Here is a 22594-nt window from a genome sequence, read left to right on the forward strand (position 1 = left end):
TTATTATGTATTTAGATGTTCACATTTTCCACATTTTGCTATAGGGAGTGCCTTTTAGCCAGATCCTGTGTCCTTTTCACATGGCCCATCATTATTTGAGCACTTGCTTAGTTCTTTCTTGTACAAGATGTTCCAGACTCAGCTTATACCTTTTCTGTCCCAGCCCTGTAATCATCCCTTTGTCTAATGAACCCTTTCTCTTACTGGATAGGGGCGTTTAGAAACCAAGATCTAGGTGCTGGATATGCTCACTGCTACTGGGGTGTCGTCATTCTAGAATTCCTCTAGCTAGGAAATTCACATATATACGCACAAAAACACGTGCACTTGTATGTTATTTCTATATCTACCCCATCTCTATGTGGATTACCAACATTTTTTTAATGTTTATTTATTTTTGAGAGAGAGACAGAGCGTGAGTGGGGAAGGGGCAGAGACAGAGAGAGAGAGACAGAATCCAAAGCAGGCTCCAGGCTCTGAGCTGTTAGCACAGAGCCCAATGCAGGGCTTGAACTCATGAACCATAAGATCATGACCTGAGTCGAAGTTGGACACTTAACCATCTGAACCACCCAGGCACCCCCTATCTCTGTGTAGATTTTAAAACCATGAGTTCATACTGATACCTCCAAATCCAATCCACAGGCTCGATGCTAGCTTTCCCATTGCCCATATTTTATATCTCTTTTCTCCAGTGGTGAAAAATCTAGCTCCTAATAGCCTCAACATGGTTACTTATTTCCTTGATCCCCCTGCATTAACTGATCTCTTGCACTGGTACCTTCCTGCTGGCCCTGAGCCCACTTGCATGGGGCTGTGCAGGCCACGCTGGGGTGCGTGTTCTTGGTCAGGATGCCAGCAATACCTTAGCTCCATCCAGTCACATAACATCATGGTGTATGTGCTATATTGCTTTAAAGGAAATTACAGGGGCACCTGGGTGGCTCAGTATGTTAAGCGTCCGACTTTGGCTCAGGTCACGATCTCACAATTCATGAGTTCAAGCCCTGCGTCGGGCTCTGTGCTAACAGCTCAGAGCCTGGAGCCTGTTTCAGATTCTGTGTCTCCCTCTTTCTCTCTGCTCCTCCCCTTGTGCTCTCTCTCTCATAAATAAATAAACACTAAAAAGAAGTAAATTACAGAACTTGTACCTATCATACTACCTAAGCCTGTAAGTAGGCATTTGCTTAGTGGCTTATGGTCACTTTCCCTATAAGGTGGGGGGCGGGGGGAGGGCAGGGGGAGAAGAAGGAGGCACAGAAACTGTGACCCAGGTCCTGATTTGAAATTCTGCCTCCGCAGCTGGCACCAGTGGTATTTGTTTGACTGTGATTGGGGCTGGAGGCATGTGATTGTTCATTCAGACTTTTAGTGCACAGCTGCCATATACCAGACACTGCTACATTAAGTGCTGGGACACCAAGATGAAAGTCACGATGCCTGGGCCTCAGAGTCTTATGGGAAGTCAGTCAGCAATCCCGTAACTGTGAGATGCAGCGTGACGCTGCCAGGATGGACACAAAGTGTGTACAGAAAGCTCTAGGAGTCCAAAAATCAGAGGGTGGCCAGAGAAGGTTCCCAGAGGAAGTGACACTGACATGGGTCCTGACTTGCAGCTCCCCCACTGACAGAAAGGAACTTGTGAAGGCTAGACTGCATGACTTAATCTGACCATGTCTTGTCATCTTGAGATCGAAGGTGCATGGAGAGCAGATGGCAAAGGACTCAGTATTTGGGACACATTTTCTCACACACCGCTGAAGGTTGGAAATGATGACACCGGAGATGTGGCCTGTGACAGTTATCACAAGATTGCTGAGGACGTGGTTGCCCTGCAGAACTTGGCTGTCTCCCACTATCGCTTCTCCATCTCCTGGTCTCGTATCCTCCCGGATGGAACCACAAAATATATCAATGAAGCAGGCCTCAACTACTACGTGCGGCTCATTGACGCGCTGCTGGCTGCCAACATCAAGCCCCAGGTGAGGTTGGGCCCCAGCCAGGGCATTGGTCAAGTCCACATGGGGGAGCCAGCTGGGCCAGGGAGCTCTTTACTGTGTAAACAAAATGCTGTTTTTTAGATTCAGTTTTTGAACTATCAATAAATTCACATGATGCAGAATTTAAAAAGCATTAAGAGTCCACAGTGAAGATTTACCTTCAGTCTCTGACCCCAAGCCATCCAGTTCCCCTCCTTACAGGCAGTCAAGTTTGCTAGGTTCTCATGTCTGCCTTTTGCAGAGGCCAGTCAGGAGACCTATACATGTGTGCGTGTTTGATCCTTTCCCCTCTTTTTTCCTAACGGTCACGTACATGCAGTTTGGTGCTTGCTTTTAATTAATTGTATTTATTTCTTTTTAAAAAATGTTTATTTATTTTGAGAGAGAGAGAGATGAGGGGAGGGACAGAGAGAGGGAGAGAGAAAATCCCAAGCAGGCTCCCCACTGTCAGTGTAGAGCCCAATACAGGGCTCAATCCCACGAACCGTGAGATCATGACCTGAACTGAAATCAAGAGTCAGACGCTCAATTGACTTAGCCACCCAGGTACCCCCCTTTTTTTTAAATAGGCTTCATGCCCACTGTGGACCCCAACATCAGGGTTGAGCTCATGACCCTGAGATCAAGACCTGAGCTAAGATCAAGAGTGGAATGCTTAACCAACTGAGCCCTTCACAGTATTTTTTTTTTTTAACATTTATTTATTTTTGAGACAGAGACAGAGCATGAATAGGGGAGGGTCAGAGAAAGAGGGAGACACAGAATCTGAAACAGGCTCCAGGCTCTGAGCTGTCAGCACAGAGCCTGACGCGGGGCTCGAACCCACGGACCATGAGAACATGACCTGAGCCGAAGTCGGACGCTTAACCGACTGAGCCACCCAGGCGCCCCCCTTCACAGTATTTTTTACACATATTTCCTCAACCATATGTAGCTTCCCTATTTATTCTTTTTTAAAAAAAAGTTATGTGGAATTGTTTATATCTTACTTCTTGAATTACTTTTCTGTTAATTAACACTCTTCCCTGTGATGTTTCCAATATTTGCCATCTTCACCAATGGTGCAATGAGTAACCATAGGCATACATAATTTTGGGTGGGTGTAAGTTTATCTGTAGGCTGTGGTCCTAGGAGCAGAATTGCTGGGGCAAAAGTACATGTGTTTTGCAGCCAGGAGTTACTTTTTTTAATGTTCTCACTTATTATTTTTGAGAGAGAGAGTGCATGAGCAGGGGAGGGGCAGAGAGAAAGGGGGACAGAGGATCTGAAGTAGGTTCTGCACTGACAGAAGAGCCTGATGTAGGGCTCGGACTCACAAACCATGAGATCATGACCTGAGCTAAGTCAGACACACAACCGACTGAGCCACCCAGGCCCCCCAGCAGGAGTTATTATGAGTAATAATACAGAAGCTCACTTGAGAGCTGACTTTGCTGTCACCAAAATTTTTAAATTTTACTTGGGAGCCTAAGAACGTGTCTCCTCTTCACCTGGGCCCTATGTGATAAAGCGCTGGAGGGCACTCTTCTATGAAGCTGTGTGTTTCCTCTGCTGTACTGGCTGGGATTACATACTGCAGCCAGAACATGATCTCCACATTACCACTTTTTTTTCCCCTCCAAATAAAGTACTATCTGGACTTTTTCCCTCATACTGCTAACATTGTTGGAGCTAACCAGCCACCTAACACTTACTACCATGAATGCTGAGAGAGAAAATGGCCAGGTGGCTGCCCTGAAAGGACAATGAACTTCACTACACACGATTCAGAACTACATCAGAGAGCATGTAACTCAAGCTCAAACAATCATATAGCCCTTGCAGGCATGGAGACACTGAAGAAAGGAAAAGCGCTGGGCATGGAAAGCTTCAGGGAGGTGTGGATCCTGAATAGAGAGGAGAATGTGGATGGATGGGTGGGCAGGGGAAGGGCATGCCAAAGGGAGAGACTGGGTCTGGGCTAAAGATGGTTAGTGGCCCAGCGCAGACTGAACACAGTGGACATCTGGCTTAGCCAAGATGGGGTGTGTGAGGGCATCAAGGGGAAGGCCAGGGAACAACAAAGGCCACAAGGACATGGCCCGGAGGCCCATCTCCAGCAAAGTGTTCCCAGCTCCACAGGAAGAACTTCCAGATACACCGGATAAAGTTCATGGGGGGTATCCCATTATAAGTGAAATGCTTTCATCCTCCTCCTGGAGCCTCAGAGCCTCGCTTAGTACAGTCTATTCAGGCTGATTCTGAAGCAGCAGCGTTTCTGATTCCTGACTGCAACCAGAGCAACACTGAAGAGTGGCCAGGGCAGTGGCCACATGACATAGGCCTCACAGTGATTCCATGACATGCAGGTCTTATTGCCTGAGCCCAAGGTCACAGAGCTGGTAGGTGGCAGAGCCAGGACTCACACCCAGGCTTCTCTGATCCGGATGGGAGTCTCATACTTCAACACAGCTGCCCCCCCCCCCCCCCCCGAAAGAACCTGTGAGCTATTTCATGTTTTCATTCATTCTCCACTTTATTGGCATTTGTGCTGGTGCACAACAGCACCAGTGATTTCCCATGAAAGTAGGTTGATGGAACTGCCAGTCTTGCTTTTGCACAGGTGACCATTTACCACTGGGACCTGCCCCAGGCACTCCAGGACGTTGGAGGCTGGGAGAATGACACCATTGTGCAGCGGTTTAAAGAGTATGCAGACGTGCTCTTCCAGAGGCTGGGAGACAAGGTGAAGTTTTGGATCACTCTGAATGAGCCCTTTGTCATCGCTAACCAGGGCTATGGCTACGGGACATCAGCTCCAGGTAAAGGTTCTAGGCTCAACTTGTCAGCTCTTTGGAGTGTGGTGTTCTTAGTCTCACCAAGACTTGAAATCCCGGAGGCACTGGAAGAGGAGGCCAAGAAAGCCCTGTGGCGGTGCTTTACAATCGCTGCCTCTTGTTCAAGGCTGCCTGACAGGCAGCAGGTTTCCCCTTCTGACACCACTTTTTGCTAAATATGGATTTTACACCTCAGTACTCTCCAAATAGCTTCATTTCTTTGTGCTTTTTTTTTTGACTTGCCTCAGATGGGAAGCTTCCCGAGATCAGGGACATGGTCTAATCGGTGTAGGGAAGGACTAGTCATCAGGCTGTACAGGTCCACAGTGTGTTTTCTGCAACTTCAAAATCCAAAAGTTTCCAAGAATTGATTTGGCTGATGTGAGCTCATCCTCACTTGAACCAATATAAGGCTGCTCATGGGCATTATCCCACTTAGTGTCAACATTTCTGCTACAGACACATTTGGCTCCTTGATTACAGAGCGCTCTCCTGGGCCCTGCTAGGGTGATGTGTAAACATGTTATAGGCAACTTATTACTTTTCTAAGACACAAAAACCTTGTACTTCCAAACCATATGGACCCTAAGGGTTTCGAATAAGGGATTGTGGACCTGTCCTTGTAACTTTAGAACCATCCAGTTTACCTTTTCTTTAGTTCTGAGCTTAAGAAAATAAATTTGTGTTTATGCAATTCCTTGGGATCACATGTAAAAGCTGAAAAGTGCCACAAATCGTTACCACATTTATCTCCCCTTGATCCTTGGTTGGTGCTTTGGTTTACCATTCCTTCAACTTTCTTCAACACGTGAGAGGTGACCTTTCTCACAGCATTCGCTCCCAAGGAATCTGTCATCTGCTTCCATCAGCTACATTGTCCAATGCTCCTTCCACTCTAGTTCCCCATCCGCCAGGATGTCAACTCCCAAGGCACATACTTTGCTGGGTAGTTTGGGACATAGGAGCCACTCTCTGGGGGAGACTTATAGAAACCAACATTTACCAAGTGTCTGCTCACCAGACACAGTGCTGCTTGGTGCTTCACATACACGACCTCATTTCCTTCTTACAAGAACTCTCTAGTGCTCACTTTGCCAAGAAGGAGCCTGAAAGACTGAATTACCCAAAGTTACACAGCCAGCAAGTAAGAAGTGAAGCCAGGATTTGAATTTCCTTCCTCCTGACACCCAGACCTACACTCCCCCAAACATAGAGGCCGTCTATAGGCAGAGAGTGATATTCTTGGCCATGTTCATTCTTCATTGACATCCATGTATGTGTTTCCAGGAATCTCCTTTAGGCCTGGCACTGCCCCCTACGTTGTTGGCCACAACCTAATAAAGGCTCATGCTGAGGCCTGGCATCTGTACAATGATGTGTACCGTGCCAGTCAAGGTGGTGTGATTTCCATTACCATCAACAGTGACTGGGCTGAGCCCAGAGACCCTTCCAACCAGGAGGATGTGGAGGCAGCCAGGAGATACGTTCAGGTCTGTTTTTCCTTTGGTCATTGTTATTACTCTCGCCTGTTTTTCCCTCCTGTCGTGAGCTAATAGAAATAGAATTGGATTACAAAACAAAGATTTAGGTTGAGGACCCTGTTTTGCTGTTACCTTATTTTGTGAACTTGAGAAGATCACTTAGCCATTTTTATACCTTAGTTTCCTCATGTATGAAGTAGAGATGACCTATCCATATCATAGGTTTGCTGTGATCAAAGTTCTTTGGGATTGAGTTTTCTTTTAAGTCTTAAAAATGATTTTTACACGTCCTTGCTGCATGCAACACTGGCTTGAAGGTAACTAACAGAAATGCCAGCTCTTCAATCTCTGGTTTGACTGTAGTAGCTGATAGAGCAGGGCTGCAATGTCACACTTCACCTCTAGGTGTCACCATTTAATGTTATTTACTTGGCCTAAGAATTCCTTGAGTAGGGTGTGAAACTCATTAGTGCCCCTGATCTTCCAATTCTGAATTTTAACATAAGGACATGCACCTTTGGTCATGAGATTTTGCTCCTAGGAAGGAGAGTCACTTGTAAGCAGTGGACCATCCTTATTTCAGTGTGAGCCCCTGACATGAGAGAAAAGAGTAACATTTGTCAGGGCACAGCTTTTCCTTGGTTCCTGCTAGTGTCTCTGACAAGATTAGAAAGCACCCTCTCCCATGTTTCAGCATCAAAAACAAGGGTCTCTCTCTCTCCACACTGGTCCCCACTTTTTTTTTTAAATTTTTTAACGTTTATTTATTTTTTTGAGACAGAGAGAGAGAGAGCATGAACAGGAGAGGGTCAGAGAAAGAGGGAGACAGAATGCGAAACAGGCTCCAGGCTCTGAGCTGTCAGCACAGAACCCGACGCGGGGCTCGAACCCACGGACCGCAAGATCATGACCCGAGCCGAAGTTGGACGCTTAGCCAACTGAGCCACCCAGGCGCCCCTGGTCCCCACTTTTTAGCTCTGTAGAGGAGCCTGCAGACTGCAGTATTCTGAGGGGGCAATATGGGTCTTGGTTTGCCAGACTTTTCACAAGAGAACTTGGTAATAGAGATCAAATTAATGAATGCAAATATGAGCTTAATTTTCCCATTTGTTAGTCAGCTGGGGAAAAAGTCTTGGAACAAAATTAATGCATCCCTCATTTTAGAGTCACAAAACTGGTAAATTAAAGCAATCATTTTTTCTGAAATCAAAACCCCGAACCTCAGGAAATACTAAGCTCTAATCTCATTAGATTGAGCCGCTTGTCGGTGAACTGTGATGCAGCCCAGGACCATGATACACACACACCATAGTAAAATCAGTTTCCACGGAAAGGAACGGCTTGTTACCTAGAGTGTGTGAAGCCTCTTTTGCCAGGGTGTGTTCCAAAGCCTCCTCTCTGAGAATGGAAGCCTGCCCTCACCCCACATTTCAGGCATCAACCAGCAGGTGAGGGGGAGATGGGGAAAGGTCAAAGAAGCCTCTCAGGACCCCAGCATCATAGCATTTGTGTGCCGTATCCTCCCTGAGGGTAAGGATGACCTAGACCCCATTCAAGAAAATAGGTTGAAAAGTTCCCCAAAAGTTGGATTGACTGTGAATCCAAAGCTCATGAAGAATCATCCTTTGCCTTGGGCAGCCAAGAAAGCCTTGAATTTCAGCCCTCCCCAGAAAGTTCTGGTTGATCCTTAGGCAGGATGATGGGGAAGGACCTGATTTGCGGTAAGAGGACATCCACAGCCTGGAGGCTTCTGGTCTCTCCTGGTCTTCTGTAGCAACTTGCTAAGGGCAGGCAGGCAGGCAGCATCTATTGAGTCCTGAGGCAGTGCTAAGTGAAGTGCGTCGCCCTTTGAGCTGCAGGGGTTGAGAATGCGGCCCTGCCCCCAAAGGGGCTGTAGCAAGTGAGAAGATGTGTTCCATTTAAGCTGGAACGTGCATGCAGCCACAGAGGAGATGCGGGTTTAAGACTGGGCATTGGGGGGATAGGAGGGTGGTTCCAAGGTCAGTGACTTATGGGCAGGGAAGCTGCTGTCTCCAGGTGTGCCCCCCACACCCTATTAATGCCAGGCTGTCACCCCAACACCACCTACAGTTCATGGGAGGCTGGTTTGCACATCCTATTTTCAAGAATGGCGATTACAACGAGGTGATGAAGACACGGATCCGTGACAGGAGCTTGGCCGCAGGCCTCAGCAAGTCTCGGTAGGTCCTGGTGCTCACATGCTCAGCCGGGGAAGGGTCAGGAGGAAGTCTGGTCTGGGATGCTGAACTGAGGCTCCAGGTGGGCAGCTCAGTGTTGAGAGTGTGGCTGTTGGGGTCAGAGAGCTACTGTATCTCTAAGTTTCCCTGATTGCTGGCAAGACCGAACACGATCGTGTATGTGAAGCTTTCAGCCAAGGACAGGGCTTTGCTACGTGTTTGACAAAAGGTAGATGTGATTATTATTCTGCAGAACAGCCAGGAAATGTGTCCCAGGGGCCCCCACTGCTTAGCTACCCTCTCCCTCACTGCAAGGATGAATTTCTCTGTTTACTAGATCATCACCTTACCAGTGAATGTGAGCAGCAGTGGGTGATGGCCAGGCATGTGCTTTTTGTCACTTGGCCAGTAGGTTGCGATGGTTGCACTAAAGATGTGCTACTTCTGGACCACTCCTCTGTCAAGGGAGTAAGAGCAACATCAACACCTAACATTTATCCTTCTGTTGGCGCTCTTAGTCCTATTTAAGGAGGAATAAACTGAGGCACAAAGATCATAGCAAGATTACCCAGCTATTGAAGTGATGGAGTCAGGATTTGAAACCAGGCTGACTCCAGGGCCCACCCTCTGGGTTTGAGAGTCATCTGGCTGGGATTAGAGGTGTGTGTGGAGAGGAACGGAGTGACCTGGCTTTATGGGAATGTACCCTCAAACTCCAAGGGAACTCATGTGACCGTGAGCAGGGGAGGCTAAAAGCAATTCAAGAAGCATGAATTCCTAACCTAGCCTGTTCATCTTTCCCTTATGTAGCCCAGCTGTGCAGGTTACACAACCCAGTCCCCATCCACACAATGCACTCCTGCCCTGGTGGGGGCAAGCCTGCTGAGCAGGCTGTGACTAAAGGTCTGATCTGCCAACTCTGGTCTGTAACAAGCAGGTCAGCCCTCCAGTCCATCAACACGATTCTGCTGGGCACTTACTGTGTGCCCAGGTCAGGGTCAGGCCCAGCAAGGTCCACGTGAGGAGAGGCTTCTCAGTCTGGCTCCTCAAGCTGCCGACATGCCAGCTGGGAAGACGGTGACTTGACCACTCCAAGGAGTTCTCTTCCCTAATTTCTTCATGCAAAGAAAACTCAGAAGAGGAGATTGGGCAGGCCGAGTAGGATAAGGAGACTTTGTGGACAAGGGGGGACATCAGTTAAGCTGGGCCTCAACAATGAATAGCGTGTGGGAGAGCAAAGGGCATTCCATCCGAGGGGAAGGGTGTGAGAACTGGCCCAGAGGGAATGAGTGGGGTACCTGCAGCTGAGAGTTGGGGGGACTGGCCCCAGTGGCAGTGGGGGTGGGGGGCAAGGCCACAGAACAGAGGGCCTAGAGGCCAGACACAGGGGCTCAGCGCTGATGCCACAAACCCTAAGGAGTCACTACTGGCTCCTGGGCAAGAGAGTGAGGGGGGTGAGGGATTTGGGCTTTAATTTTCTCCCAGTGTTTCAGAAACCCCAGGGAGGGAAGGTTTTGATCTACTAGGTTAACAGGGTAGCACAAATCTTAGGATGAAAGTGTCAGGTGCCCAAGAAGGGTCATCTCTAAGCTAGCATCCTAAATTAGCAGCCCCAGTGTTACCCTGTCAGAGCACGTAAGTAATCAGATTCGGCTGAGAGGAATCTATCGGTGCTGCACCCAAATGCATGTTAGTCACATCTTGTAAAAAGTCTCTGAGTACCTACAGTACGTGTGGAAAATGCTCCACCAGATGTCAAAAAAAAAAAAAAAAAGTAAAATCATATGAGCATAAAAGTCTAACTCTCAAAAGTTCAATAAATTTTAAAAAATATTTCCCCTGCTAATAAGGATGGACTTTGGAGAAAAGAGGCATGCCTAAACAAACCATAACAAAAACAACAGAGAAACTCAGGGCAGATTATGGAAACACAAATTACAAAAGATACTATAACCTTGAGAACATCAAGGATTAGTCTCAAGGGGTGTTATCTCAGACATGTTCTTGATTTCAAAGATGGTAAGTATCTTAGATGGTATTTTATCTCAGATGGTAAATATCAAAGTTGCATGTTAATTTCTGAAGTAAATTAAAATGTATCCATGTATGTGTACATGTATGTACATAATGTCCATGGGGGAGAGGGGGAGAGGGGAGACCCTGAAAGGAAGGTTTGTAAAATGGTCACTGGTAGTTGTTTTTTGTTTTTTTGAGAGAAAGAGCACAAATAGGGTATGGGCAGAGACAGAAGGGGTGCTGCTGACAGCACAGAGCCTGATGAAGTGCTTGAACTCATGAACTGTGAAATCATGACCTGAGCTGAAAGTCAAATGCTCAACCGACTGAGCCACCCAGGTGCCCCGGTCATGCGTATTTTCATTTGGCCAACAGGAAGAGGAGGGTCTTGCAGGTTTATGGTCTGGAGGGAGGAGCCTCAGGTGCTTTCAGCAGCGGCTGGAAGGACCTCTCCTTGCTCCTGAACAGCTGCCCCCCTCGTCACCACCAGGCCTGTAGTTCAGAGTGCTCCCCCAACCCTCCCCCAGGACGTTCTCTTCCCAAAGCATGATGCTCGAGCCCCACACTCTCAATGTCTCCTTCCCACCAGGCTCCCAGAGTTCACGGAAAGTGAGAAGAGGAAGATCAATGGCACTTATGACTTTTTTGGATTCAATCACTACACCACTGTCCTGGCCTACAACCTTGACTATGCCTCTTGGATCTCTTCCTTTGATGCAGACAGGTAAGTTGGCCAAGAGGGCACACAGAACTATCTTTGGAGACGACAGCAGGTGCCCCTTTGCCCAGCCCTTACTGCACAGCCTCAGAAAGCCGCCTCCTGGTGCCATACACCCTGGGGTTTAAAGAGGAGTCCACTCCTGTGATACTTAATGAAACCTGTCAGTCTGCTAGTAATACCAGCTAGGATCTCCAGGGTGCTTCCCATGGAGACAGACATGCTTGGAGTTTCTTTCAAACGTTTTCAAGATTTTGCGATTTTCTTTCCCTTGGTTTGCTTCTATTGTCAAGTTTGTTTCCCTTGCCAGATGTATTTAAGTCAAAATAATAGTAAGGTGTTGTTTTTTTCCCTTTTCGGGGTAAAGGTCAAAAGGGTTATTTTTGCCTTATACAGTCACAGTGGAAACATTAGAAAGCAAGGAGAGGTGTATGTGTAGAGGTATATGACCTCTTTTTCTCTTTATAAATATAATATGTAAGTATATATATTATAAACCATGAGTAATATATAGTTTGGTAATATTTATGCACAAAAATATATTACCAAAAGCCAGGATTATATGTATATACTCTTTTGTTCCTTTTTTTTTTTTTTTTTTTTTAAAGATTTTATTTTTAATATCCACCCAACATGGGGCTCGAACCCATAACCCTGAGATCAAGAGTTGCAAATTCCACCAACTGAGCCAGCCAGGTGCCCCTATTTTATTCCTTTTATAACAAGCATGTTTCCATCAGCTGTGAATCCATCCAGGTTCTTTGAAAACAAACAGCTACAGCCCCACTGCATCCTGCAACCCCCAGAGTCTCTTGCTGAAGGGGCTGAGAACACTCCCCTGCTGGTCCCTGTCTGAGCACCCATTGGACTCTTGCTGCCTCATCAGGCCTTGCACTTGACCCAGGATGAAATGTCCCGGGTCCAGTTTGGCTGAGCAAGATAAATTCAGTTACTGATTAAGACTATGTTTTTGTGTTTTTTTTCTGAAGGATTTGGACACGAAGATCCAAATAATTGGTCCTTATTTGAAATGTATGACTCTGGAGACGTTCAAGTTTCTGTGTTTCCCCCAGCAAATGCTCCTTTAGCACAATCTGTTGCCCTCACCTGGCTCATCACTGAAAAGAGGCAGGGTCTTGGGCATCGGAAGCAGGTCCCAGCCTGTCTGCTCCCTGTTGTCACATCACACACACTGTTGGTGCTTGTGGCCACACCTGTGGTGTTGACTAGATGTAGTTGACTCGGGGGAGCCCATTCTCTCTCCTGACACAGCATTCACATCCCACTGGAGATTGTGATCAGGGAACCCCAGAGACCTTTCACATCTGTTGTGAAGTATGGTCTATTAACAGAGCGCCTACAGAGGGTCTAGTCCATGAGTAGAGACCATTCTCTGAACAGGTGGAAACAGAGCCGACATGGCCTGTCAAAGCCACACGGGCATTGAGCAGTACAACTAAGAGAATATGAGGCAATTTGACTATTCTAGGTTTAGTTATGATTTTCAAGTCTAGACTAAACCTAAGGCTTTTCTTAGTATAAATCTTGTTTTGTGTTTTGTGCCAAAGGCCTCTTGGGATTTACAAACTGACACCGAATCTCTCATGTTTGAACCTATAGAGGAGTTGCCTCCATCACAGATCGTTCTTGGCCAGACTCTGGCTCCTTCTGGTTGAAGGTGACACCTTTTGGCTTTAGGAAGATACTGAACTGGATAAAGGAGGAGTACAACAACCCCCTAATTTACGTAACAGAGAATGGAGTGTCTCAACGTGGAGAAACTGACCTCAACGACACTCTAAGGATCTCCTACCTCCGCAGTTACATCAATGAGGCGCTCAAAGGTAGGGCAGGCCTATCCCTTCCTCCATGTGCACCTTTCACTGTTGGAAACACGTGCTAACGTCTGCAGTGAGAGGAGTACTGCACTCATGAGACCCTGTCATGACAGGCAGCTTCTCACTCCTGCTGGGTTTAAACTTTTCTCTGAGGCTACACTCCGAGTCTTTTCCTTCCTAGATTTAAGCTCAGCAAGCAAACCCAGTAGCCAGATACAGTGAGGCCTGAATTCCTGGCCAGGGTCATTTCCCTGCTGGATCGTCCCTGAACAGCAGCGCTCTGATGAGGGCAGGGGCTAGGAGGAGTAGGCTGGGGGCGGGCGGGGTGTCTGTCGGGTCTGTTCCCCAAGCAGAAGTTTGAGACCCTCAGCTCAACAGAACCACCTGGGATGGGACTAGGACAAGGGACTATTTAACCCTGAGTCAAAGACACTGAGCACTGCAGCAGTAGAAACAAACAGAAAGTCCTATTCCAGTGAAAATCTTTTCCAAGAGCCACTTACTTTCTTTAGGAAGAAGTATTAACACTCTAAGGCACTGCCCAAGACTGGTATCCCCACATGCAGAGACAGAGAGGATCACAGAGGACTCAGCAGGATTAATGTAGTCTACCCATGTTCCTGACTTCCGTTCAGGGCTGAGCCTTTCTGGAAACATGCTGATGGCTCTGTAGGTCCATCCACAGAGGACCTGCACCTGCAAGTGGGGACTGTGGGCGAGTCGTGGGCAGGCATGGCTTTGGTAGGCTGGGCGGAATGGTGTCCTGTAAGACAAAGGGAAGGAAGCTCATGCTGTGGCCTCTGCATTTAAGCAACTGTGCAGGATAAGGTGGACCTTCGAGGATACACGGTTTGGAGTGTGATGGACAATTTTGAGTGGGCCACAGGCTTCGCAGAGAGGTTTGGTCTGCATTTTGTGAACTACACGGACCCTTCTCTGCCAAGGATCCCAAAAGCATCAGCCAAGCTCTTCGCCTCTATAGTCCGGTGCAACGGCTTCCCTAACCCTGCAGCGGGGCCACACCCTTGTCTCCAGCCAGAAGGTGAGATGTGGCTTGGGGAGGGACTAAAGCCAGAGGGTTAGTGGGGCTTTTTGGTCTATTTTCTTCTACCCTCCTCTCTGCCTTTCCATTCCCCTCATTCATTCGACCAGTATTTTTTTTTTTTTTTTAATGCTTCAGACATTCTTAGGATGGAACAAAGGAACTCAGGGTTAATGTTACCTAGAAAGTAGGCCCTGGTCTGGGAAGAGCAGGTCTAGATTCTTGTCCCAGCCCTACCACTAACTGTGTCAAGACCTTAGGTAAGAAACGAGGCACATGCCACCAGGTTGACAGGAGAATCTAATACAATGACTGCAAACAGTGCCTGGCATGATGTAGAGGCCCAATATTTGATGACTGAAAAAGCATAAATTACTATAGAAAAGAAAGAGATAAGTATCCATTTTAATTGTTCACAGATTTTTAAAAAATACAACTACTTCATTCAGAGGTTCAGTAACTCAGTGAAAGGGACGCATCCCATCACCTCAGCAATGTGCTCACTCTGGACACCTGTGTGACTTATCTATTCCAAGGATCTAGCTTGTGCTTAATAAAGGTTAACACTGATCTGATGACTACATCATCTGCCCTTTGTTGTCCTCTCCTAGATGCTGGACCTACCGTCAGCCCCATGCAGGAGGAGGAAGTTCAGTTCCTGGGGTTAACACTAGGTGTGACGGAAGCCCAAACAGCTTTGTATGTACTCTTTTCTCTTGTGATTCTTGGCGTCTGCTGTGTGACATTTCTGTCATACAAGTACTGTAAGCGCTCCAAGCAAGGGAAAACACAACCAGGCCAACAGGAATTGAACACTCTTTCTGCATTCTGACCCATGAGTTCCCACCTACTCCAGTTCTGCAAAACAAATCTAGTTTGTATGCCTTCGCTGCCCACAAAACTCCTTAGGATCTTCTGCCCATAGCAGACTTCTTCATGAAGGCCTTCTGCACTGTTGGAGACTAATCTTGAAGGCTCTCCAGTCCCTAATGAAAATGGAAATATCTGCATCCTGTCCCAGAATCAGGAATTCATTAAGGTATTGAAGACCCTGAGCCATGCAGAGGTGCAGGCACTGAACTCATCTGGTGGGTCTGTGAGCCACTTAATTTAACTGGGCTGTTTTAAGGTTCAGAAACTTTAAAGGTGGAAATATGAGTAAAAACTAGAGCAGTCCTTTAAACAAGAAATCAACTCCACTGTGTAGATGGACTGCAAGGTCATCTCCTGACCTGTCTTCAGACTCCCTCTCAGCCTCATACCTTGTGTTGCTCAGAAAAGAAAAATGGTACTGTGAGCTGTGTCCTAGGTCCTATGGCTGCTTCTCCTTGAGAAGGGAGGTTCCACAGAAGGTATCCAGTCACACAAGCTCTCTGGGGCTTCTAAGCTTTTCCACCAGATCAAGGCTTTCTGCTTACATTATATATTCCATTGGCAGAGACCCTAACATACAAAAAAAGATGACCTCTGAATGATCCTTTATCCCCATCATAGCCCCTTTTTGTCTTTCCTGTCTCTCCCCTGTCCAGGACGACTTCTAAGGACCCAAGTATGGCTTACAAGGCCCAGGTGATCTGCCCTCGGTTCACTTAGCCTGTTTCCTTTCTTCCTCTCTCAATCTGTGATAATTCTGAACCTCGTGTAAATCCTTGACTAGCTCATCTTCCTTTGTGTATTTGCAAATAGCATTCTTCTCCCTAGGATGCCCTTTCTCCTGAAATGCCTTCAAGTCTCAGTGCAAATAATGCATTTTTCCCTCAGCACAGCTTCCCTGAATCCCCAAAACACTTCTCCCTTTACTTGGCTTGTAAATACCCCCTATTACAGCTAGTCCATGTTATGCTGGAGATGCATATTTCTCTACTCTCAGCTTCTTGAGGATAAAGGACCATGTCTCACTGTCTCTAGCAAGCACATTTTGGAGATCAGGCATAGAAAGCACACCTGATCCTTTTGTGTGTTTATTTACAAAACACACCCAGAGTAGTGGTGGGAGTACAAGAAGATGTGGTCTTTATCAGTTCCCCTCAAATATGCTAATAATAATAAGATAATCTCAGTATAGAATACTTTAAAACCTATTTGGTCTATACATTCTTTCTAGATATCTTGGAGAATGCTATTTAAAAATAAAGTGTGGTTTTCAACTAGATTTAAAAAAGTGATCACGGGATGGCCTGGCTGGCTCGGTCGGTAGAGCATGCAACTCTTGATCTCAGGGTCATGAGTTGAGCCCCACATGTGGGGTGGGGTCTACTTTAAATAAATAAATAAATAAATAAATAAATAAATAAATAAATAAGTGAGTGATCATACCTGAAATTTTGTTTCTTGTAGGCATTCTTTCCCTGAATTTGGTGTATCCGTAGAAAATTCCTATCCAATGTTTCACTGCCAGGGGCCCCAACCTGACAATTTGTGGTATACAAGCATTTTTCTCCGAGGGTAAAGACGGTTCTAAAACTGATATTAGAAATACTTCTTAGGCAGAAAGAGTCAGTATTATAAGTGGCCAATTATATCTAAATCTTAAATTCAGTGTTACTTTTTTGGGGACAAAAAATGTACAAAGAGCCAGAATAATCTGGGCAAAAAAAGAATACCAAAACATTATGAAGTTAGTTGTCAAAAACAGCTTGGTAGCAGAGGGAGAAAAGAAAAGAGCAACAAAAGAAGAGAGTATATAATAAACCAACTACATGTGAGCATAAAGTACATGACAAAGATGGCATGCCACATAGGGGGGGGAAATGGGAGTAGTTCATAAATGGTGGTGGGGTCAAGAGGTTAGCTCCTGAGGATGTTAGCCACAGGGAAGGCTAGGAGAATACTAGGACAGCTAGGTGATTTTTTTAAAATTAATTTTTAAAGAAAGGTATTGATAAGCAAGACTCAGGACCCAGAAACCATCAAGAAAAACACCGATAAATCTGATCACATGAATATTGTGGCAAAAACTTAACAACCAACATACTCGTCAAAAGATAAAAGAGGGAATAATATTTATAGCATATGCTAGACAAAGGGCTATTTTTCCTTATATACATGGAATTTTTAAAAATCAATGAAGATGAAAAAATAAAAATTGGCAAATACAGGCATTTCTCAGAAAATTGAAGTAACCAATATTAAAAGATGTTCCACCTCATTTGTGATCAACACAATGCATATAATTTTTCATCTACCACGGATAAAGATAAAAAAGTGTAACAGTGTTGGTAAGAATGTGGGGAAATCAACATTCTCAGTCACTGCTGGTGGGAGGCTAAATTCCAAGAGCCTTTAAAGGAGGCAATCTGGCAGCATCACTTATAATTCAAAACTGCAAACACTCAATTATCCAAACATATCCTACAGATATATTTTCACAGCTAAGAAGACAGATACTGTCCCAAAGATGCTCACTATAGCAATATTTCTAATAGAAAAACAAAACCAAAACCCTGTAATAACCAATGGATGCCACCAGAAAATGGATGGTTAAGTTAGCATATATTTATAAGTAAGCTGCTACGCAGCCATTAATAATGAGAACGAGGTAGTTATGTGTTGACAGGGAAAAGATCTTCAAGACTGTGTAAGTAAAGGAGCAAGATACAGAACATATAATATTGTTACAAAATAAAGATCACATTATTTGCTTGTATATGCATAAAGTTTTTCTGTAGATTACAAAATGTGACTAGAGGTTACCTCTGGGGAATAGGACTGGGGGTAAGATGCAAGGAAAGATATTACATTTTCATCTTACAGCCTTCTATATACTGTTTTGAATTTTTTTACCAAATACACTTTTTAAAATATAAAACTGAGGAGGGATCCTCCTACTCAAAGGTAATGAACTATTCTTTTATGTGTTTCTCTGAGATCTATATTGAACTTTTTTCAAGGCAAACTGACCTGAGATACTCCAAGTTTCTACAAGTATATTTCTAATAGTTACTAGCAGGGTCACACCCATTTGAAAGATTTTGGTTTTTTAAAATCACGTATTGCTATATATTAAGATTACAAACCTTTACTCCAATGGGATGCTTACTGGAAATTTTTCTTTTTCCAAACTCACTTTTTAAATTATGCAAGTAATACGATCATTGCAGAAAATCAGAAAATCATGAAAACCTACTAGGGTGCAAAAGAAATTAAAAGCACATAGAACACTCCTACTATTGTTAATGTTTGGCTGTTTTCTTTACATTATGTTAATACATGTACTGTCTATTTCAAAGCTGAGATCACAACATACCTACAACTCTGTATTCTGCTGTTTTCTCCTAACACATAACAGGTACTCAATCACTATACAGATGTTACACTGAATTGATAAATATTGTACCATTTATCCTTATCAAAAGTTAATTATTTCTGCACAAGGCATTTAGTTGGTATAAGACTTAATGAGTATGTTTCTACCTAAACTTTGTCTACATTTATGATCATTCCTTAGAAAAACTGATCAAGGAATTTGAAACATTTAAGGTTGCCGATGTTTTCCAGAAAGTGTATAACCAGTCTTCATTCTTCCCAACATGACCGCCTGGCTGTTTCCTTGACAACAAGAGTATTACCATTTTTACAACTCATTGTATTTCATAGGTAAAAAACAAAATTTTCTAAGAATATTTCTTCCTCCCATTACAAAATTAAGTCAGTCTGTATCTTCACTCAAAAGCACTATCTTCTAGTCTAAAAATGGAAGGTTAAAAAAAGAACTGTCAAGTTTACTCTCTTTTTCAAATATCATGAATTTAGTGTTCTCTAATACCAAAAACATAGGGAAGAAGTATCATATAAGTCAGGTTAAGAATCTCTTTAAAATTCTGGGGCGCCTCGGTGGCTCAGTCGGTTAAGTGTCCAACGTTGGCTCAGGTCATAATCTTGCAGTTCATGAGTTTGAGCCCCGTGTCAGGCTCTGTACTGACAGCTTGGAGCCTGGAGCCTGCTTTGGATGCTGTGTCTCCCTCTTTCCACCCCTCCCCAGCTCACTCTCTCCCTCAAAAATAAACATTAAACAAACAAACAAACAAACAAAAAAAGAATCTCTTTAAAATTCTTAAGAATAACCAGGGGTGCCTGTGTGGCTCATTTCGGTTGAACTTCCACCTCTTGATTTTGGCTCAGGTCATGTTCTCACAGTTCATGGGTTCAAGCTCCCATGTCAGGCTCTGCATTGATAGCATGGAGCCTGTGTCTGCTTGGGAATTCTCTGTCTCCCTCTCTCTGCTACTCCCCCACTCACTTGTGTGTACACTTACTCTCAAATAAACGTAAACAAATATTTTAAAAAATTCTTAAGAATAACTAAATGAGGGGTGCCTGGGTGGTTGGCTCAGCTGGACCTCTCAATTTCAGCTCAGGTCATGATCTCATGGTTTGTTGGATGGAGCCTCATGTGGGGTGTCTGTGATGACACCACAGAGCCTGTTGGGGATCCTCTCTCTTTCTCTCTGCCACTCCCCTAATCATGCTCATTCTCTCTCAAAATAAATAAACTTAAAAAAAAAAAAAAAATGAGGAAAAGGCCTATCTTTATTCCACACTTCTTGTCCTACAGAGGTAATTTAGATCTGTGAAATTTGTCCAGAGCAAAACTTCGCAATAAAGGTGAGAGACTAGTTGTAATTTAAGAGCTGTTTTGCATCTGATGAGAACATGGAAGGTAACATTAGGCAAACAACATGATGCCTCACTGACAGGATGGACACTAACACGGCATCAACATTTATCAGAAAATTTCTTCCTTCACTGATAATTAAAGTAGGGTGGTCACAGCTACTTTCCCGACTTAGCTCCAGGGCAGTACTGGAGGGAAAAACACACACGTGACCTCAAGAGATCCCTATATGACAAAAAGATGCTAAGATACCAAAACTTAAAGCAAAACTAAAATCATTTCGATTTTTGGAAAAGATTTTTTTATTCAGTGTTTAAGATTAAAAACTACAAGATTTTGCTTGCAGCTGATGAGCAAAAAGAGAAAAATTAAACATAAATTATCATCTGATTGACTAGTTAAAATGCTCTGACCCAGAGTCAAATTACTCAGTGACATACCAGTTACTTGGTGTGGACTTAGAAGTTCTGGAGCAAAACAGCTTTAAACAAAACACATCATCTGACAGCACAGGGCTAATGGGTATATGAAATACTGAGTAAGAAAGCTGATAAAGGGAGGCTGTGGCAGACCTTTTGATTCTTTTAGGCTTCTAGCAGTTGGTTACCATATGCAAGGACAGTTATTTCATCTCCTGACTTGTCTGAGGAGTTAAACAACTTTAACCCACTAAGCAGGGATAGAGAGACACTTTATAGACCAGTTGGAAAAGGAAAAAGCAGTCCACTTCTCCAGTAGAATTTTAGTTGAATTAAATCATAAGAGAAACAATGATTATTGCACATACAGTACTTGTCACACTACATCTGTTGAGTAGAGTTTCCATTCCAAGTGTTGTTTTCATCTTCACCATCATCTTGAGTCCTCAATCTGTAGATCTTCCCCTCCTTTTTAAAATCTTCTCCCCGTTTCTCCAGCACTCTTTTCCTGACTGGTTCCCTAATGTAAGAGGGACAAAAGAGAAGGCAAAATGAAAGTGAAAACAACAGTAATACAAAACTGTTTCCTTTAAACTTCCATTAGTACAGGCAGCTGTATTTTAAGGAAAGTCCATGGGAGCTGAAAAAATAATTTTAAAGAACAAAAATAAAAGCCCACACAGCAAGCTGTGCTACATAATAGTAATTCAGGATTAAATGGTTCTACCCATTGCTCAGTAAGAGTTCTAAAAGTCAGGACTAATAAGACCTAGTCTGAATGCTGTTCCCAGTCTAGAGAAGGACTTCCTGGTATCCGCATTTGAGTGATGTATTAAGGATATAACTGGTCTTTCTAATAGTTATAACAGAAACTAAGATAAAGGCTGAATCAGCCCAATGTCAGTATTTACATAAATCTTCATCTAGAGAGTCAACAGGACATAAGACTAAGGATTCTCCTTACTGATGGCACACAGAGGCAAGGATTTTCATTACTAATTACAGAGCATTGGCGCATTTGCTATAATGCCTACTAATGGCTTAACAGTATAGTGTTTAAGAACAAGAGATAGTAATTATAATAAATCATGCTATAACTTACTAGAAAAGCTATAATCCCAACTTCTAGGAAAATATTTCCTGTTAACCCGTTTCAAATATGCAGAATCTTTTTTTTTTCTTTTTCTTTTTTTTTTTTTCCAATATATGAAATTTATCGTCAAATTGGTTTCCATACTCAAATATGCAGAATCTTTAACAGAGATATAAGCTAAAACCATTAGTGGTTAGAATTACCATTCTAACCCTGGCCTTCAGCAATAAAAAGTAAGGCCTCTTGGTTAAGGGACTAGTTGAAAATAATTCTCTGAAGAAGTGACTGTTTTCAAGTGAATATCATTTCCTCAGTTTGATTTTTCTCTGAATGACCCAGAGAAGACAGGGAGCAGATGAAAGAACCACCAGGGCTTAAAATTATCTGAAGCACAATGACACCTCTAAAAAAACAATGTGTGAGGAGCACCAGAGTGGCTCAGTCAGTTAAGCTTCCAACTCTTGATTTTGGCTCAGGTCATGATTTCGTGGTGGTGAGAATGAACCCTGCATTGGGCTCTGTGTTGGGTATGGAGCCTATTTAGATTCTCTCCCCCTCTGCCCCTTCCCCGTTCGTGCTGTCTCTCTTTCTCTCTCAAAAAAAAAAAAAAAAAAAAAAAGGAACTGAATAAATGAAATACTAAAACCAACAGAGGTGGAATTGATTTCGGTGGAGTAGGTTTTAGAAAGACAGCTGACAGTCAGAGTGGCTAAAATGAACAAATCAGGAGACCACAGATGCCAGAGAGGATGTGGAGAAACGGAAACCCTCTTGTACTATTGGTGGGAACGCAAACTGGTGCAGCCGCTCTGGAAAAGTGTGGAGGTTCCTCAAAAAATTAAAAATAGATCTACCCTATGACCCAGCAATAGCACTGCTAGGAATTTACCCAAAGGATATAGGAGTGCTGATGTATAGGGGCACTTGTACTCCAATGTTTATAGCAGCACTTTCAACAATAGCCAAACTATGGAAAGAACCTAAATGTCCATCAACTGACGAATGAATAAAGAAGATGTAGTTTATATATACAATGGAATACTACTTGGTAATGAGGAAGAATGAAATCTGGCCATTTGCAGCAATGTGGATGGAACCGGAGAGTATTAAGCTAAGTGAAATAAGTCAAGAAGAGAAAGACAGATCCTGTATGTTTTCACTCATATGTGGATCCTGAGAAACTTAACAGAAGACCATGGGGGAAGGGAAGGGAAGGGAGGGGGGAAGTTACAGAGAGGGAAGGAGGCAAACCATAAGAGACTCTTAAATACTGAGAACAAACTGAGGGATGATGGGGAGTGGGAGGGGAGGGGAAAGTGGGTGATGGGCATTGAGGAGGGCACCTGTTGGGATGAGCAT

At 44.1% G+C, this 22594-nt stretch overlaps 2 protein-coding genes across 4 annotated transcripts in view; one reads left to right on the forward strand and one right to left on the reverse strand.

Moving 5' to 3' along the window:
- LCT (lactase) overlaps nucleotides 1-14956 on the forward strand; it is a 50959-nt gene extending 36003 nt beyond the window's left edge. Inside the window, exons 10-17 of the mRNA XM_060626004.3 lie at nucleotides 1692-1982; nucleotides 4603-4801; nucleotides 6104-6306; nucleotides 8389-8498; nucleotides 11101-11235; nucleotides 12850-13073; nucleotides 13879-14109; nucleotides 14721-14956. Coding sequence (XP_060481987.3) covers nucleotides 1692-1982; nucleotides 4603-4801; nucleotides 6104-6306; nucleotides 8389-8498; nucleotides 11101-11235; nucleotides 12850-13073; nucleotides 13879-14109; nucleotides 14721-14941 — 1614 coding nt within the window. The 3' untranslated portion in view covers nucleotides 14942-14956. The remainder of the gene's footprint in view (nucleotides 1-1691; nucleotides 1983-4602; nucleotides 4802-6103; nucleotides 6307-8388; nucleotides 8499-11100; nucleotides 11236-12849; nucleotides 13074-13878; nucleotides 14110-14720) is intronic.
- A 5051-nt stretch (nucleotides 14957-20007) lies between these two features.
- The window catches only part of UBXN4 (UBX domain protein 4), a 44495-nt gene continuing 41908 nt past the window's right edge, over nucleotides 20008-22594 (reverse strand). For all 3 annotated transcript variants that reach the window (XM_078451344.2, XM_078451342.2, XM_078451343.2), the window contains exon 13: nucleotides 20008-20662. In XM_078451344.2, the coding sequence (XP_078307470.1) occupies nucleotides 20524-20662 (139 nt within the window). In that variant the 3' untranslated portion in view covers nucleotides 20008-20523. The remainder of the gene's footprint in view (nucleotides 20663-22594) is intronic.

Source organism: Panthera onca, chromosome C1 (genome assembly GCF_046562875.1).
Source record: "Panthera onca isolate mPanOnc1 chromosome C1, mPanOnc1 haplotype 2, whole genome shotgun sequence".
NCBI lineage: Eukaryota > Metazoa > Chordata > Mammalia > Carnivora > Felidae > Panthera > Panthera onca.